An 18,059-nucleotide genomic window follows, 5' to 3' on the forward strand; every position below is an offset into this window, starting at 1 on the left:
AGATCTGTGCTAAGAGAGCTCTGCAAAGCTTTATCTAGGCCAAAGTAATTGTCCTCTTTTACCCCACCTACCTAGCACAGTCTGAGACAGTGAAATATTACAGGCTACATTGTGGAAATACAATATATGTATCAAATTAAAAATAAAAATGTTGTTTCTTTTTTATTATTTTGCTATTTTTAATGTCAGATTCATTTATCTAGTTTATATACCGTACTCAAGAATATTCTGATATTAATCTGAAAGTGGTCATATTATGATTATGTGTCATGTAAATGCATTAACCTGATTTCTATAACCAGAAACAGGAAAGCACATATTCTAGAAATTAAAATAAGACAAATGGCCTATGGCTGTAATCAAAATTTAAACATATTCAGAATATCCACCATAACTTTTATTTATTTATTTGACTTTTTGTGACTTTTTAACACTCTGTCAAGGGTCTGCAGATGCAAAATAAGCTTTCGGCTAATTCTGGCAAATTTACAGTCATGTTTATTAATGTGCATTGCCCCTGTAAACAAATTAACTAAGATGAATATTAATTTATATTGATATATAAGAAATATGTTTGGAGTGAAGACTCAATATTATGACTTGGATTAATAGGAAAAAATAAGGACGTGAATTAGAACATGTTTAAATTACTTTTAAAAATTAAATTGTTGTCCAAAATTACTAAAATGCAGCATAATAAACTGTAATAGTGAGTATTTCCAGATAATGTAGTTTATTATTTGTATTATGCATATTACATTACATATTCCAGCAAGCATAATCAGAATATATGAATTCTGAAAGTGCTGTGCATGTAAACGTGGTCACTGTTACAAATTCAGGACAAATGTAGAGTTTTTAGGGTCATCGGCGTGTCTTGTTCTTGATAAGCGTATAAATGTTGGGGCAGAGTTTTTTTTTTTTAATCGGGATTAAAGTGGACTCCAGCCATGCTTCCTATAATCAGATTGAGGAGCTGCTGCTCACAAAATCACATCTGGATGGAGCCTGTGAGGGGGAGGAGTTAGTTTCTATGGGGATACACAGCTTCACAGTAATATAACAGCGATGCACTGCATAAGTGTGGTAATAATTCAAAACTCCGGAGGATCTGCGCGCTGTACGGTCCAGATTTACCGAGCGACACATGCACATCTGCACAGCCCTGCGTATAATGAACGATATAAGCGCACATCGCTCTTTAACTGTAGCTTGTATCATAAAGTCTGATGTCAAGCTGTGTGCAGACTCGTGATTCATGCAAGACGGTTTAAGAAAGTGTCATCTGTCTCTTCTCTGGGAATGATTCACGGAACTGCGACTCACTTCTACTGACAGAACGCAAAAGCTGATATTTTATGGGGATCAGGCGATGGTGCAGAAATTGGGTGAGTTCATTCTTTTGAAATTATCTCCATACTCAGAGAAAATGCCATTGCCACTGCTTCTAAAATGTCACAAAGTTGCTTTAATACGAGTATCCTACATATTTGATATACTGCATGAATCCTACAAAGCAATACACCATCTGCCTTGAATCACCTGCTGTGTTGCCTGTTCATTAAATTAAAGTTTCTCGTACTGCTCAGTATTAGTATCCATCATTGGCACTCCTCTCTGAGAATTATTAATGACTTTAATCCATCCGAATCATTTGCTTGAGTTTAAATCCAGTTCATCTGACATTAAGCAGTGCTATTAATCTGTTGAGCTATTTTTGTGTGTGTTTGTGTCAGACAGATCTGAAATAATTTGAAAGATTTTACAGTATTTTATGTATAGGCTAATATGATGTATTATAAACATATTTGCATGCAATTTTCCTATTTACCAATAACAAATTCTATGGAAGTTACATGTCTATTTAGTATTTGTCTATCACAGTTTAATCCAGATGGTCGCCTTCCAGTAGGCTGTCCATCAACATGTTTTTTTTTTACTACCATTCATCCAAACACAGTAGCTCAGATGAGATGATTAACGGCATTGTGTGTCCAAGGCTGCCTAAGCTTAAATTAATAATCAATAACTATTTATAGGGGGTGAACAATACATAGTGTTTTTACCCTATTGTAAATCATAGCTGAAATTTGATAGGCATAATTCAGCAGAATTTTAGAGAAACCAAATCATATTTTATTCTATTCCACACCAGATTATGTTTTATACACATTTTGTATACACTTATAGCCTCTAAAGCATTGTTGATTGTTCAGAAGGCGAGACATCTCTAACAACATGAGAGGTCTGACATACCACATAGTGTAGATGTGCCCTTGAACAGTCTGTTGGTTTATTATTTCATCAGTCCATTTTGAATGAAGAGGGATTAAAGAGAGTTTGCCAGTTGCTGGAGAATTGGTGTCACAGGGTTACATAACCACAGAACGCAGTCTTTAACTTACTTTTAAATGCCTTACTTGACCTGGAAAGATAGTGCGAGATCTTTGCTTTTAATTCAGTCTGTTGACTGAACTATAAAGCCCCATTTTCTCCTGACTAAGAGATATATAGCTTAGTCCCTCACTGCGGTTCCCTTGATGTACTTAGTAGTATTTTAGAATGCTGCATCCTATAGGGAAACTAATTATAATTAATGGGCAAAACAAAATGAATATTGGTTCTGTTATGGTCTATAAATGTGTTTGTGTATTGTATATTTAAGTGTTACATAACCTCTTTTAAACAGACCTAATGATCAATGAATAAGAAAAATGATCATTATCCTGAAAGTGCCCATCGGCTTTGTTTTTTCTTTTGTATCGAGCACAGAAAGAAAACAATAAATCTTATGGGCTAAGTGTTTTTTCAGCACTTTAGGGACCAAAATACATGCTGAAATAACATTAACAGAGAAATTGCATATATTCAGCATAATTGTTCTTGCTCTGTTACTTTGCTTCTTATACATAGAGGATATTATCAGGCACAGAGTTCATGAACTGTCTTAAATCTTTCTTAAATCATTATATAACTACATAGTGTTGGAGCTTCCCTTTTTTTTTTTCTTTTAATAGAATTTCAGAGTAGGTAGATCTCCCAAACTCTACTTATGCATTATGAAATATTTATAGACTCTAGACATTATTCAAGGGGGGTCACCTATAGAGATTTTGACTCAAAGGTCAAAACTCAAAACTTTGACTCAAAATATTTTCTGGTGTTTTCAAACTTTTTTATTAATAAAATCTGTGACTGTTTAAATAAATGAATTAAACATGATTCATTTTGTTAATCCAGAAGTGTCAAGAATTGTATACATTCTTGAATAAAAACAAAATAATTAGCTATCGAAGGGGGGAAATGAATATGATTTTGTTTGTTTTTAAAACATTTAATTAAGATCTATTATCTTATTACAATTCATTGAAATAATTTTGAGCCATCATATATAGGGCCTCCTTTCCGAAGCCTTGTTAAGAACCACTGCTGAGGGAGAAGAGTTACTTTGTTGTACCACAAAACTGATCCAGTCAATGTTTTGTCCAAAACGAGCATTGCCAATGAAAGGATCTTACTCATAGTCATAATACTCTGTAATGCTCTAAAAACTGCTGATGGAAGTTGAAGCAAAATGACTGTGTTGTCCATATATCTTGACGCAAAATAGTTTAATTGTCTTTTTTGCTGACTCAAAGATTTTTACTTGCTCTGTAGAGATAAATCATGGCAGGGATGACAGGAAATGAAGGAACTCACAAATTGGCCGGTGGGACCCAGAGGCCAGGTTTACAGCTGAAGCAGGATACGGACCGGAGAGGCATAGTTATCCAGCTGACGGACACCGAGGGAGAATGGGATAATCTTGATGACACTGATCTCATATTCACCTTGGACTGTGATGGCAAAAAGTCACTCAGCTCCCTCCGAAACCAAAGACCATGTTCGGTCGACATTCAGACAGAGGGGGAATGGGGTCTCAGCTCACCTGCATTCAACGTTCCTCTCTCCCCATCTTCTCCGGGCTCCTTGGGAAACTCTTTTCCCCCGGGGTCTGGCTTCCTCTCGCCCACTCACCGGCCCCTGGCCAGCTTAGTGAAGTCATTATCTACAGAACTGGAACCGAAAGAGTCTTCTCTAAAGCCTAGACCACTCCTCAGCCTCGTGAAGTCAATTTCCACCGAGCTTTCTCGCAGTGAGCCAGAGGTGTCTCAATCCAGGTCTGATTCCAAGCTCAATTTGCACTTGTTGTCGCAATTCACCCAGCCCAAAAGCCGCAACGGTGACTCCCGCACCGCCCCTCCATCTCCAGTCAACTTGTCCCCCACCGAACCCAAAGCCAGCTTCTTCAAAATGGAGCTAGAGGACACCCGACGCAAGCTCTCGGAGGCCATGCAGGAACCTTTGAGCATGTTCAGTAAGATCATGCGTGAAGATAGTGTTGGAAGCCCCAAGCACCAAAGGAGCACAGGATCAGTGGACTCTCCAAGCTACAAAGGCTTTGGAATTGGGAAAATGACCACTGACTTGACTGTATCTGAATCTCCTAAAAGTGCTAGGAAAGCAGAAAGTGAGATTCTACCAGAGTGCAACTGGCCTGTGAGACATCGCAAACGGTGTGTGGAAAAATCCTCGCTTTCCCATGAGCACCATAGCAGACAGGTAGACACTGGGCCTGTGATGGAGTCCAGCACTCATGGCAGTGCATTCCAGAGCACAGATATGAATAGAACTGATCAAGATGGTTTGGCAGAAGATGTGACAGAACAATGCTCCTCTCCAGTGCCAGGAGTGGGTCTTGCCTATGTAGCATTTCTGTCATACTGCTACTTTATCTGTCCTTTGTCAGCGTATTGGTCTGGCCTGTTCCTTGGTTTAGTGTTTGGATTAATGTTGGGGCTTGTGCTGATCCGTTGGGGCTCCATAAAACACTTGCCCACCGGTCAACAACATAGACTACATGGAACGTCTTATAATAATATTCTCTTTGAAGCACTACAGAGCAACGTACTGTCTCTCAAGGTGAGTTTGATGCATTTTACAATATATGTGACCCTGGACCACAAAACCAGTCTTAAGTCACTGGGGTATATTTGTAGCAATAGCCAAAAATACATTGTATGGGTCAAAATTATCCATTTTTCTTTTATGCCAAAAATCATTGTTATTAAATAAAGATCATGTTCCATGAAGATATTTTGTAAATTTCTTACCGTAAATGTAAAAAAACTTTTATTTTCTCGATTTTCTCAATATTTTGATTTTTTTGCACCCTCAGATTCCAGATTTTCAAATAGTTGTATCTCGGCCAAACATTGTCCTATCCTAACCATACATCAATGGAAAGCTTATTTATCCATTTTGAAAAATTGACACTTAAGACTGGTTTTGTGGTCCAGGGTCACACACACACACACACACACATATATATATATATATATATATATATATATATATAGTAAAAAAGAATTGGTGTGATAGTCTGTACTTGCAAGGTACAGTACTTGTAATATAAAAATATAAAAAATATTTTTTGTGTGTACATTACCATTCAGAAGTTTGGGGTCAGTAATTGTTTTTTGAAAGAAATTATTACTTTTATTCATTGAGGTAAACAGTAATGTCATCGGGACAGGAGACTTGTCAGTCAATAAATGGGAAAACAAAGTAACTGGCGTTACTTTTTTGAAAAAGTTGATAAAAATAAAAAATATTTATTTTGCTCAAAACCAGCATTTTCGAATTATTTCTGAATGATCATGTGACACTGAAGACAGAAAATTCAGATATATAATAATAAAAAAATATAATAATAAAGTGTAAATAATATTTAAATTTTACTGTTTTTCAAAAAAAAAAAATGCAGCATTGATGAGCATAGGGGATTTCATTCAAATATAAAAAATATCTGAATGATCCCAAATTTTTGAAAAGCAGAGTATAAATATGAAAAAAAAAAATTCATTATATTTGTAATACGTTTAGGCTTCAGCATCCCAGTGACCTGACATAAGACAAACGGTTTGGAGAATGGATTGATGTATAATATAAATATACCATTTTTAGAATGATGGAGCAGGCTGCATATATAACCCTGCTGGTAGATCACATGATAATGACAACAGATTAAATTCATACTACACACATAACTATATACATAGACTATATATAACATACTTTTTTAGTGATAGTAAAGAGATTACTTATTCAAAACAAGTACCTACTTATGAGCAGTATTGGGGAAAAGTTACTGCATGCATTACAATATTGCGTTACTCCCTAAAAAAGTAACTAATTACGTTACTTAGTTACTTTTTATGGAAAGTAATGTGTTATGTTACTTTTGTGTTACTTTTAAAATATGAGCAGGGCCTGATTGTTTTTAATATAACCAAAAAGTGTAATGAATAAACCTCAGGCTGAAGGAAAAGTAAATTAACGTCTTTACAGTAGAACGCAGGAGAAGAAGGTTCAACACTCTTCAGCAATAAAAAACAATGAAGCACAATTGTTAGTTTATCTGAAGTCATTTTTGCTTATTAGTATGGTTGAACTGGATCATCAAAGGTCAGCAGCAAAGACATTGGTTAATAAAATGCAATACAATGCAGATATATTCTGAGTTTGCGTTTTACTGTTTTAATTAATTTTGATGAATACTAATTCTGTTTTTTAGTCTAGAACTACAGTAATGAACATCATGTTCACACAGTGCACACAATGCCTCTGTACTTCCGATTTCTCCCAACATCGGGACAGGAGACTTGTCAGTCAATAAATGGGAAAACAAAGTAACTGGCGTTACTTTTTTGAAAAAGTAACTCAGATATTTTCTTGTAAATTAAAAAGTAATGCGTTACTTTACTAGTTACTTGAAAAAAGTAATCTGATTACGTGACTCGCGTTACTTGTAATGCGTTACCCCCAAAACTGCTTATGAGAGTATGCAATTTTGGATGCAGCCAATTTATTCTACTTCCTAAAGAGCATGGATTATCCACCAGGGTGCAGAAGACATGTAGTTGGGTTTCCATTATAGGGTTAAATGCTAAGAAAAGCAATAGAACAGCACCGCAGGTAGCAACAGCCTTGCAGCCTGCTATTAAACCAAAACCCGCACTTCAGTGTGTCAAAGCTCATGTCCTTCGGGAATCAGTTTTTTTTTTTGCTGCAGTGAATGTCACAGTGTCTAAAGTAAGCCCTAAACTTGCTTCTCTCCTAAGACTGAGCAAAAGCCTCATTACCACTCACTTCTGTGATTAATTCTGCTCTTCAGTGTCTGATGCAGAATAACACACACCCACTGCTTGTCACAGCCAGCTGCAGAGCTTATCCCGATGCCCCACTTCTTTAGTTTGTCTGTCTCTGTCCTAAAACTTTGTGGTGAGAATTCAGAGATTACAGTTGAGTTGAAGTGAAATGTTTCTGCATTCTAGGGCTGGATGAATGAGATGTACGCATATGATCCAGAGACCTACCATCCATCTCTCATGCACACTGTGTATGTCACATTGGATGGACCCTGTTTGCGGCTTGACTACCCACGTAACAACATTCCCCGCTGGGCTACTTTTGACGAGCCCTGTTACGAAAAGCTTTTCACCTACTCACGGATATTTCGACTCACTGGCAGCAAGGTTAGTGTACCACTGATTTTAACACCTTAGTAGAAAGACGTGCATTGCCCTTCAGTGGCAATGTTCTGCACAGTTCTGCTTATGGTCTCTGAACCCAAATGGCTCAAATTTTAATGGCAGAATGTTGCATAGATGTCACGTAATTATAATGAAGTTGTTGCCTTGGTAACAGGTATTTCTTCTGCCACTGGCTTTGGCACACAAGAGAGTGTGGAACAGGAAGTATCCGATCTGCATAAGTTTGGCTGAAGGAGAAAGAGCTGTGGAGGAAGACGAGATGGCAGAAGGTCAGGGGGAGGCTCAGAAAGTAGAGAAACACCCTGGCCCTACGACGAATGTTTCCCATCCTGTCACACTATTCCTCTTTGGACGAACAGGACGGGAGAAAGAGGAATGGTTCCATCGACTGTTTTCCGCATCCATTCTCAATGAAGAGGACCATTTTGAATCTATATCTGGTGGTAAAGTTGAAATTAGTTGAACTTAAAGGAATAGTTCACCCAAAAATGAAAATTCTGTCATTAATTACTCACCCTTGTGACGTTCCAAACCCGTAAGACCTTCATTAGATATTTTTGATGAAATCCAAGAGCTTTCTGACCCTCCATAGACAGCAATGCAACTGACACGTTCAAGGCCCAGAAACTAGTGATGGGAAGTTCGGATCATTTGACTCGGACCTTTGAGTCGCATTCAGCAAAATGAACTAATCTTTTTTCGTGTCATTTCATTTCGTTCATTTTAGCAAAATATAATTTAAATGTTAAGTGTTACTTCCCTAACACATCTACTACTTACGCAAACGTTAATCACACTTAAATCAAGACAAAACTATAATGCTATAAGAAACAGAAAAGATTAATTCATTGTTTACCTGGATCTTTAGTCTATGATTAGCTCACCTCACCTCTCATCTGACAAGTCTTTGGGTTTGAGTCATTCGTTCATCACATAACAGCCCCATAAGCTTAACCTATGCAGTCTGAGCCAGAAAGAGAATTGATTAGTTCACCTTTCGAGTTCACGTGATGAACGAACGACTCGAAAAACCCGATGACTCGAAACAGGTGAACTAATTCCAGTACACAACCTATAGGATGTTGCACATGCGTGACTGAACGAATCACTCCCCGAGACGACTCGTTCTTCCCGAGTCACATTAAAGATTTGTTCAAAATGAACGAATTGTTCAAGAACTACTCATCTCTACCAGAAATGTAGTAAGGACATCATTAGTCATCAATAGTCCATGTGACATCAGTGGTTCAACCAAAATGTTATGAAGCTACGAGAATAATTTTTGTGTTCAAAAAAAAAAAAGAAAAGACTTTATTCAACAGTTTCTTCTCTTCTGTGTCAGTCTCCTCCGTGCATTCGTGCGTACCATGACGTATGTGTGTGGTTCTGCTGACACAGGAGCCGGCTTTCTGATGTATAACCCGGATGCGCTGCGCCTTGTTTACAAGCAGAGGAATGCACACGCATGCGTTGTGTTACTGTCGTGAAAGAGCGACGTAGACCGACACAGAAGAGAAAAAATTGCCATTGAAAAAAGTCATAATTTTTTTCTTTGCACACAAAAAGTATTCTCATTATTTCTGGGCCTTGAATGTGTGAGTTGCGTTGCTGTATGCAGGATCAGAAATCTCTAATTTAATAAGTAATTAATGACAGAATTGCCATTTTTGGGAGAACTCACTTTAAAGGGATACTCCACCCCAAAATGAAAATTTAGTCATTAATCACTTACCCCCATGTCGTTCCAAACCCATAAAAGCTTTGTTCGTCTTCGGAACACAATTTAAGATATTTTAGATGAAAATTAGGAGGCTTGTGACTGTCCCATTGACTGCATAGTAAATTGCACTGTCAAGGTCCATAAAAGTATGAAAAACGTAGTCAAAGCAGTCCATCTGCCATCAGACGTGCAATCTGAATTTTATGATGCGACAAAAAGCACTTTTTGTGCACATAAAAAGCAAAATATCGACTTTATTTTTCTTTCAGAAACTTTTTCTGCCCCTTCGTGACACTTCCTGCAAGCGCATTCATGAGTTCACTAGCAGAGCACGACGCAAGTGCGCCTCAGACAGTGCAAGTTACTATGCAGTCTATGGGACAGTCACAAGCCTCCCGGTTTTCATCTAAAATATCTTAAATTGTGTTTCGAAGACGAATTAAGCTTTTACGGGTTTGGAACGACATGGGGGTAAGTGATTAATGACAAAATTTTCATTTTGGGGTGGAGTAACCCTTTAAGTAACGCTTAAAGACTTAAGTGAACTGAATATACATAAATTGTGTCAAACTCAATTTAACAAAAGATGTCAAAAATGTTTTTGCATCTGTGCTTTTTAATTTATTATATTTGAAATATCAGGCTTTTATGGTAATTTATGAATCCAACATTAATTTGACATATTAATTTGATATTTAATATAGTTTATAATAATGTTATAATATTATTTTATATTGATAATACTTAATATACTAATTATTTATTTAAAGGGTTAGTTCCCCCCAAAATGAAAATTACTCATGTCGTTCCAAACCTGTAAGACCTTCGTTAATCTTCGGAACACAAATTAAGATATTTTTGATGCATTCCGAGAGCTATCTGAGCCTCCCATAGACAGCAAGGATCCTTACCCGATCAAGGCTCAGAAACGTAGCAAGGAGATTGTTATGCAATGTATGCCACGTATGTACGCGGATACGTTGTTTATGTTCAGATCAAAGCGTAAAAAAACGTAAACAGCATATCTGCCTACGGTTCTGCTGGCACAGAACAGCATACGTTGTTTGCATATGTGATACTCTCCAGAATGGCGCTATTGGGTGACGCGGAAGAGACGAATTGTTGAATAAAGTTATTTTTGTTTTCTTTGCGCACAAAAAGTATTCTAGTAGCTTTATAACATTAAAGTTGAACCATTATTTTAACAATCTCCTTGCTACATTTCTGAGCCTTGATCGTGTAAGGATCCTTGCTGTCTATGGGAGGGTCAGAGAGCTCTCGGAATGCATCAAAAATATCTTTATTTGTGTTCTGAAGATGAACGAAGGTCTTACAGGTTTGGAACGACATGAGGGTGAGTAATTAATGACAGAATTTTCATTTTTGGGTGAACTATCCCTTTAATATACCAACAATACCAATAAGTGTATTAATACACAAGCCACACCACTTTGTACAGTCTTGTAAGGATAAAGAAAGAAAGGTGTCTCAGCTGTGAAAAGAACATTTTAAGAATGTTTTGCTAACATTAAGTTATAAAAAACATTATTTCTGAATTTTCTTTTGCTCTGTAGATAAATCTGCATTGCATGAGGAGAACCCTTTGGGTCTGTCACATGGTGGTGAAAGCTCAGTCAAGGACAGCAGTGAAGATGTGTTCCATGGTGATATGGTTGGCAGAGTAAAAGAGAACATTTTACCGGACTATACTTCTTACATGACCAGTCTCATCTTCTCAGCACATGCCAGTCCTCTGCAAAGCCCCTGCCAAAGCAGCACCCAGGGCAGTCCTACTGAAAAAGAGCAGGTGAGCTTCAAACAAAGAGGCTTTGTGTCATTTTTTCACGTGGCCATGTAAAAAGGCCTGTGATATGCAGATGAAAGTGTTTTTTAATGCTAACAAATGCCACCAAAGCATGTCAGAATAAATCTTCTAGATGCCAGGTATGTCAAAGCGCATTTATCAAGGGTGGCTTTACATGTTGGTGAATTGCTAATGTGTAAAAGTAGGTAAAATATTTGGCTAAAGATCAGCCATGAATTATTAAATGCTGCTTTTTCCTCTGGGGTGTGAGAAGTGTGTCAGATGCTTAGAGACAGCGGCTAAAAATGACAGAGGGTTTAGCCTCCAAATGCAGGAAATACTATTACAAAATTTTGATAAATATTCTTTTAAATTTTCTAAAACATTAAGCTTTTCCTGGATAGTAGAGAAATAAGCTAATTTATTAACCCCATTCCAAAATGTTATTTTGTGGTACATTTTCATAATGTAATTAAAACATTTATGTTATAACATTTATGTTAAACATTGGTGTTATGCTGTTTTTTCATTGATTTCAATTTTTCATTGATGTTCACATTTTCTTTTTAAAATGCAAAAATTTAAAGGGATAATTCTGTCATTAATTACTCACCCGTCTCCTGTGTCAGTAGCACACATGTGAATGTGTGGCAAAGATTGACACAGAGAAGAAATTGTTGAGTATACTTGTTATTTTTGTTTTCTTTGCGCACAAAAAGTATACTCGTAGCTTCATAAAATTAAGGTTGAACTACTGATTTCACATGGACTGTTTTAATAATGTACTTACTACCTTTCTGGGCCTTGACTGTGTCAGTTGCATTGCTGTCAAGGTCAAAAAAAACTTATTTGTGTTCTGAAGATGAACGAAGATCTTACAGGTTTGGAACAAAATGAGGGAATTTTAATTTTTGGGTGAACTATTCCTTTAACATAGTGCCCAGCAGTTCAGCATATAGCAAGCTTATGAATGTAATGCAAATATGTTGCATGTTCCCCAATAATATACCTCTTGACATGACACAGTTTACCCCTAACATGGTGCAATTCAGTTCAGTTAATAGAAATTATCTTGAAATATATTAAGTAGTAATATTTTACCTCTCATATCTCATTTCTCCTTGCTTAGAGGACAGTTTATTTGAAAAGTGGCACAGTGTATCTTCAGTGTATTACTCTAAAGTGTTTTCTTCCTTTACTCCTTTTGGAGCAGACCTTTTGTTGCCATGAGGATGAAACAAAACCTGACTGGTTGAATGCACTTATTGGTCGGATCTTTTGGGACTTCCTCCATGAGAAGTACTGGACTGATAAAGTCCAACAGAAGATTCAGCGAAAGCTGAGCAAAATTCGGGTAAGAGAACACACAGGAATTACTGGATGTTTTTTAACTGGATAAAATGTGAGGAGGTAATGCTCTTTTTTTAAATCTTCCTCAAGCATGGTTTCGAAAAAGTGGAATTAATAGCTTGTGATATTAATGTTCCTACCCTGTGTGCATGTGCTTCTGTGTGAGTTTACCTTTTTTTTGCACAGTTGCCTTACTTCATGGATGAATTGACCCTCACCGAACTGGCCATGGGCTCCAGCATGCCCCAGATAACAGGCACATCTCTACCACAGGTCAACAGCAGAGGTGAGTGGGGCTCCTAAGAGCCTCTTATAAAAGAGCCGATTAGGTCATTCATCCATCAGGGCTGTTTGAGCATATGTGTTGTTATGTTCCTGCACTGAGCAGTAGATGAAATGTTATTATCCTTCTGTAATATCAGGGATCAAAGAAGCACATAACATTCTCCTCAGCAAATAGCAGCATGTCTGCGAGCATGTGCACGAGTCTGTTTACGCACTCAGCTGTATGGTAAAATGCTCACAGCGAAGCATATGCGGGATTTATTATCCCCGTGAGGAGTGAAGTTATTATTGTGTGGGGCACAGCATGCGTCTTTTTCTCTCTGCCTCATGATCTCTGGGTGTTATGTAACACGTAATGGCTTTCGACAGAGTCTGGCTCCCTTGCTCAGGTCTCATCCCATTTATGGATTTGTAAAGTGTGTTAGTAGAAACGTGGGTGTTTTATTGCACTATAATTATTTGAAATTTCATCCATAAACAGTAACTGTATATACATATTGATTTCACATTATTATTCATTATTGTTAATTAATTTGTAAATATTAAAATAGTGAATGAATGTATATGAGAATAGCTGAAAGAAATATAATGTTATATATATTTATGCCATGGTCTGTCTGAATACTCGATTCTGATTGGCTGGCAGGTGTTGATTAAATTCGTTTAACTGCACATGTAGTTCCAGGTCAGTTTAATCCCGTTCTATATTAATGCGCTTCCTTTAAACATTGGTAACCATAGTAACATACAGTTACAGTTGAATAGTAATACAGACGAAAATAACCGTCATTTTTATCGTTCCAGTCAAATATTGCCGCGCAAATATTATTAACATCTTTAATATGTGAATGCTGGTAAATGACCATGGCATAAACGGGATAATCAACGGCTAGCTGTGCATTAAACGATTTGAATGCACTTGCGTCGTGCATTCAAATCATTTAATGCACAGCTAGCCGTTGATTATCCCTTACATATCTTATATAACGTTAATAGTTATCACAAGAAATCATGAATTTCTTTAAATAAACAGTTATTACTGAATGTAAAAGTTTTTGTTACAACAGTTGGAACAACAACAGGTAACTTATGCTATTATTACATTACAGAAAAATAGAAACTTTTCTTGTCTTTGTGTGTCAGGCCTTTGGTTTCATTTGGAGGTGGAGTACACAGGAGCGCTACAGATGACTCTAGAGACCAAAATCAACCTCTCCAAACTCGGGAAGGAGGGAGTCCCCGAGGCAGAGACAGAGTTGGAGACCATTAATGTGTTGTAAGTTTTTGGAGAATAAAATTTATTTTCTGAGAAAAAACTGTGTCATCTTATCTCAACACAGCATAGACTCTGCAAACTCTATTATGCAACCTATACTGCCATACAAAAGTCACTTTTGTGAAAGATACTGATAAAACATTGATAATAATAAGAAATATTTCTTGAGCACCAAATCACCATCATGTGACCAAGTTATTGTTGCATAAAATTGAGATATGCCATCACAGGAATAAACTACATTTTAAATAGAAAACAGTTATTTAACATATTACACATTATTAATGTTTTTCCTGTATTTAGTCAAATAAATACAGCCTTTGTGAGCAGTGGTGGTGGGGGGGGATCATACCCAAAACTTTTGAACGGCAGTGTATTCATTTTATACTGTAGCATGTTTTTAATTTCCATTTATTTAGAAAAGCAATTTTAAATTAAAACATTTTCATTGATTTTGGAGCCCACTTGGAGTTCCTTAGACTCAGTACCATCCTAGTGCTGTTTGTGGGTGTATGTTTATGATGAGGTCCTGTCCGGATGTGTTCTGCAGCAGCAGGTCCAGGCTCTCTGTGCTGGCTGACAGTGATGAGGAATCCTCAAGTGCAGGATCCTCTGATGAGGAGGAAGTTTCATCTGCTGACACTCAAGGAAGTCTGACTGAAAAGGCTGTACCTGGTGTTGAGGGGTAATTATTATTCAATTAAACTATTATTCTCTGAGATCTCAAAGTTTGGGAGTTGAAACTCTTTATAAATCAGATAGTATGTATGTCAGAAATGCTGTTATTGTAAATTAAACATCAAGATGTACAGTATGTGTCTTGCTGACACCACTCATGAGGTCCTCTATTATGTCCTTAAAAGGGGTGGTTCACCCAAAATGCAAAAAATGATGAAAATCAATTTTCACCCTCAAGTTGTTCAGGTCTGTTACTAAGCAACCAACTGAAACAAGGTAAACAAAATGAATAAAAAAACGGAAGCTTTTAATTTCAGTGGCGCAGAAATTGAAACTTTGATAAGTTCTGCAGAAAAGGCAAAGCCATACTATTTGGTAAGTTTTCAGCATCGCTCACTCACGAAGGGAGTGGGCAAGAGTTGCCGAAAATGTGTCTTTTCACCAATAAACATCTCCGTTCTTCATTTTCAGTTATTAAAAATATGTAATGCCATTGTTGGACAGCGCAATTGTAAGCATTTTTTCCGTTATCTTTCAAATAATTTTCAAGTTAGGACAGCTTTGGGATTGCTCTAAAGTTAAGACATTTTTTAGGGTTTTTTGTCAAGGTTTCTGTATCCCTTTCCTATCTGTAGTCAAGATAAGATAACACACTTAGGAAATGCTGTTCTGTATTAGCTTGTGCCCTAAATGTGGTCCTAACTGAAATTACCATGGTTACCAAACAGATAAGATAAGATTTAGGATAAAGTTAGGATCTTTCTGTAATACGCCCCCAGGAACATTACATTTACAGTTAATCATTTAGCAGATGTTTTTTCCAAAACAGCTTACAAAAGAGGGTAAAAGAAGCAATCAAAACAACAAGTTGTGACAAGTCCTGGTTAGTCTAATGCAGTACACATAGCACACATTCACTATTAAACGTTTTCCGTGAACAAACTCCAAAAAAAAAGATCCAATCAAAAACACATCCATACTTTCAATGTATAGAAAAGAGCAGCTTAGGCATTTCGCTAAATACATTCTTTGGTGCTCCAGTCAAGAAATAATTCAGGTTTTAAGCGTCATGATTTTTGGGTGAATTATGCCTATGAAACATCACCTCTTTGAGTTATTTGACAATAAATGCAGCTTAAAATAAATCAAAGACACCTGATGAAAAATTTACTTTGCTTCCCACAGGGCTGCAGCTGGAGGCAGCACTAGTAGGCGGATTTTGAGATTTGTCGACAAGATTGCCAAGTCGAAGTATTTCCAGAAGGCCACAGAAAATGAGTACATTAAAAAAAAGATTGAAGAAATGTCTAACACCCCTCTGCTGCTTGCAGTGGAAGTTCAAGAGCTCTCTGGAACACTCGCCGTCAACATTCCTCCTCCCCCCACCGACAGAATATGGTACGAGCCATTCTCACTCAGCTGAACACACGCTGTTAATGTTGCATTAGGGACTGAAGCTTTGCCTAAGCTTACACAGCGTCTGCAGAGATTATCTAGAGCAATCATGCTTCTTAAAGTTTGGTGTCATTCACTCTTGAAGGTTTGACTTTGTTGTAATTAAATTTCAACTTGAGGTTTATGGATTACAGACAAGTGTAACACAGTCGCAGCCAGACAGAAGATATTTGATGTTTCAGGTGAAGTTATGAGAAGCAGAATTTTGGAGCAAAAATAAGTATTTCATAGTAAAATAATAAAAATCCTGGTAACACTTTAGATTAGGGAACACATATTCACTATTAACCAAGAGCTTTCCCTCAATAAACTCCTAATTTGCTGCTTATTAATAGTTAGCAAGGTAGTTGTTATGTTTAGAATGGGTTAAAGGGATCTAAAATATGTTCATGCAGAATAAGGCATTAATATCTGCTATATGTTAGTAAAATGCATGCATAATAAGCAACTAGTTAATAGTGAAAATTGGTTCTTAAAATAAAGTGCTACCAAAATACTATTTATTATGGAAACAGCATACTTTAAAGGAATACCCTTAAGTGCAAACCGAATATTATAGTTTAAATGAATATTAAATGCAATTATCTGAACTTTTGAGTGCGTTCTTATTAAGTAAGACTTTAGTACATCTTCTGTTGTCTTTGAAATATGTTTTAAGTGTACTGCCCAATGTACTGACAAGAATCTATGGCAAACTAAAACATACTTTAATCATCATTGTATTGAAACTTGTATATTATTTATTTAGATACATTTGCAATGATAAAGTTTATCGATAAAGCAATTTTGTGCATTTAAAATATATTAACTTTAATGTAATATTGAATATCACACAACAGATCAAATTCTAATCAAGTATTTTACATGTGCTTTTATAGTTTGTTAATAAGTGCACTTTAAGAGTGGGAAAGTGGCCCACTCTTTGCCTATAAATCATGATGTGCATTCAGGTTTGCAGACATGTCTTTGAATACATGCCCCAGATTTATAAGTGTTTTGTTGGTTCTCTCTCAGGTACAGTTTCTGCGGACCCCCGAAGCTTGATCTAAGAGTCAGACCCAAACTGGGAGAGCGAGAAGTGACTTTCTGTCATGTAACTGAATGGATTGAAAAAAAGCTGCAGGATGAGTTTCAGGTTTGTTTTGATATTGATATTATGATGTCTGGAGCTTCACTATAAATTGGTGAACATGTTAAGCATATGGCAGCTATTTTAATTTAAAGGGGTCATGAACTGCCTTTATTTATTATTTTGTATTGTTCTCTGAGGTCCACTTATAATGTTATCAAGAGTTTTACATTAAAAAATATCAGAATTTAGAAGTAATAGGCGACATTACTGTCAGATCCAATATTTTCGGAACAGCATTGCATTTTAGTTTCAGTCTTTATGAAAATCCTGCGTCGAATTGTGCTTTGTTTGTAAACGAATCCGCTCTAAAATGAAGTGAACAAAGGACCAAGTTCTTTCTGACATGGTCTGGAACTTCATTAAAAACTCTTTCCTAACACTGGGATCAGAAGGAAGGCAATGCAAAGACTGTGTTTTTACAATGTCCTCTTATACGTCTCAGTTCATGACCCTTTTAATTGAATTGAATTGTGAAAATTTTTACATTGACCCCCACAACAAATCTTGTCCAATTAATTTTCCAGAAAGTTTTTGTTTTGCCCAACATGGATGACATTTACCTGCCGCTAATGCACTCTGGGATGGACAACCCGCCAGCTTTCCCACAATACCCTGCAAAGCTCTCCCAGCATTCCTCTATGGCCTCCACTGACAGGTGTGATCTGGAACATTCAGCAGAACTACAGTAGTGCCTCCTTGTGGTACAGATATGACAATACACCAGTCATTTAACCTCAACAAACTTCTAGTAGTGTAAGCTTCAT

General features: G+C 36.8%; 1 protein-coding gene across 3 annotated transcripts; it reads left to right on the plus strand.

The window, feature by feature from the left end:
* The first annotated feature begins 1,048 nt into the window (after positions 1 to 1,048).
* tex2l (testis expressed 2, like) lies at positions 1,049 to 17,990 on the plus strand. 3 transcript variants are annotated; one of them, XM_058793788.1, is made up of 12 exons: positions 1,049 to 1,388; positions 3,658 to 4,962; positions 7,377 to 7,577; positions 7,750 to 8,038; positions 10,890 to 11,122; positions 12,333 to 12,473; positions 12,656 to 12,755; positions 13,898 to 14,030; positions 14,581 to 14,715; positions 15,894 to 16,106; positions 17,178 to 17,298; positions 17,820 to 17,990. In XM_058793788.1, the coding sequence occupies exons 2-12, from the start codon at positions 3,667 to 3,669 to the stop codon at positions 17,982 to 17,984; spliced, it is 3,027 nt and encodes a 1,008-aa protein (XP_058649771.1). In that variant the 5' UTR covers positions 1,049 to 1,388; positions 3,658 to 3,666; the 3' UTR covers positions 17,985 to 17,990. The 3 variants fall into 3 exon arrangements, with proteins under 3 accessions (XP_058649771.1, XP_058649772.1, XP_058649774.1); XM_058793789.1 differs by having other exon boundaries at positions 14,584 to 14,715; XM_058793791.1 differs by having other exon boundaries at positions 7,750 to 8,035.
* Positions 17,991 to 18,059: the final 69 nt, after the last annotated feature.

The sequence above is a fragment of the Onychostoma macrolepis genome, chromosome 12, assembly GCF_012432095.1.
Source record: "Onychostoma macrolepis isolate SWU-2019 chromosome 12, ASM1243209v1, whole genome shotgun sequence".
NCBI lineage: Eukaryota > Metazoa > Chordata > Actinopteri > Cypriniformes > Cyprinidae > Onychostoma > Onychostoma macrolepis.

Excerpts from the sequence above, each read along its gene's own strand:
- tex2l (XM_058793788.1), top strand. The coding sequence starts at position 3,667 with ATGGCAGGGATGACAGGAAATGAAGGAACTCACAAATTGGCCGGTGGG. Across the intron at positions 12,474-12,655 it reads GAAAGCTGAGCAAAATTCGG|TTGCCTTACTTCATGGATGA; the intron begins GTAAGAGAACAC and ends TTTTTTGCACAG. Across the intron at positions 16,107-17,177 it reads CCCCCCACCGACAGAATATG|GTACAGTTTCTGCGGACCCC; the intron begins GTACGAGCCATT and ends GTTCTCTCTCAG.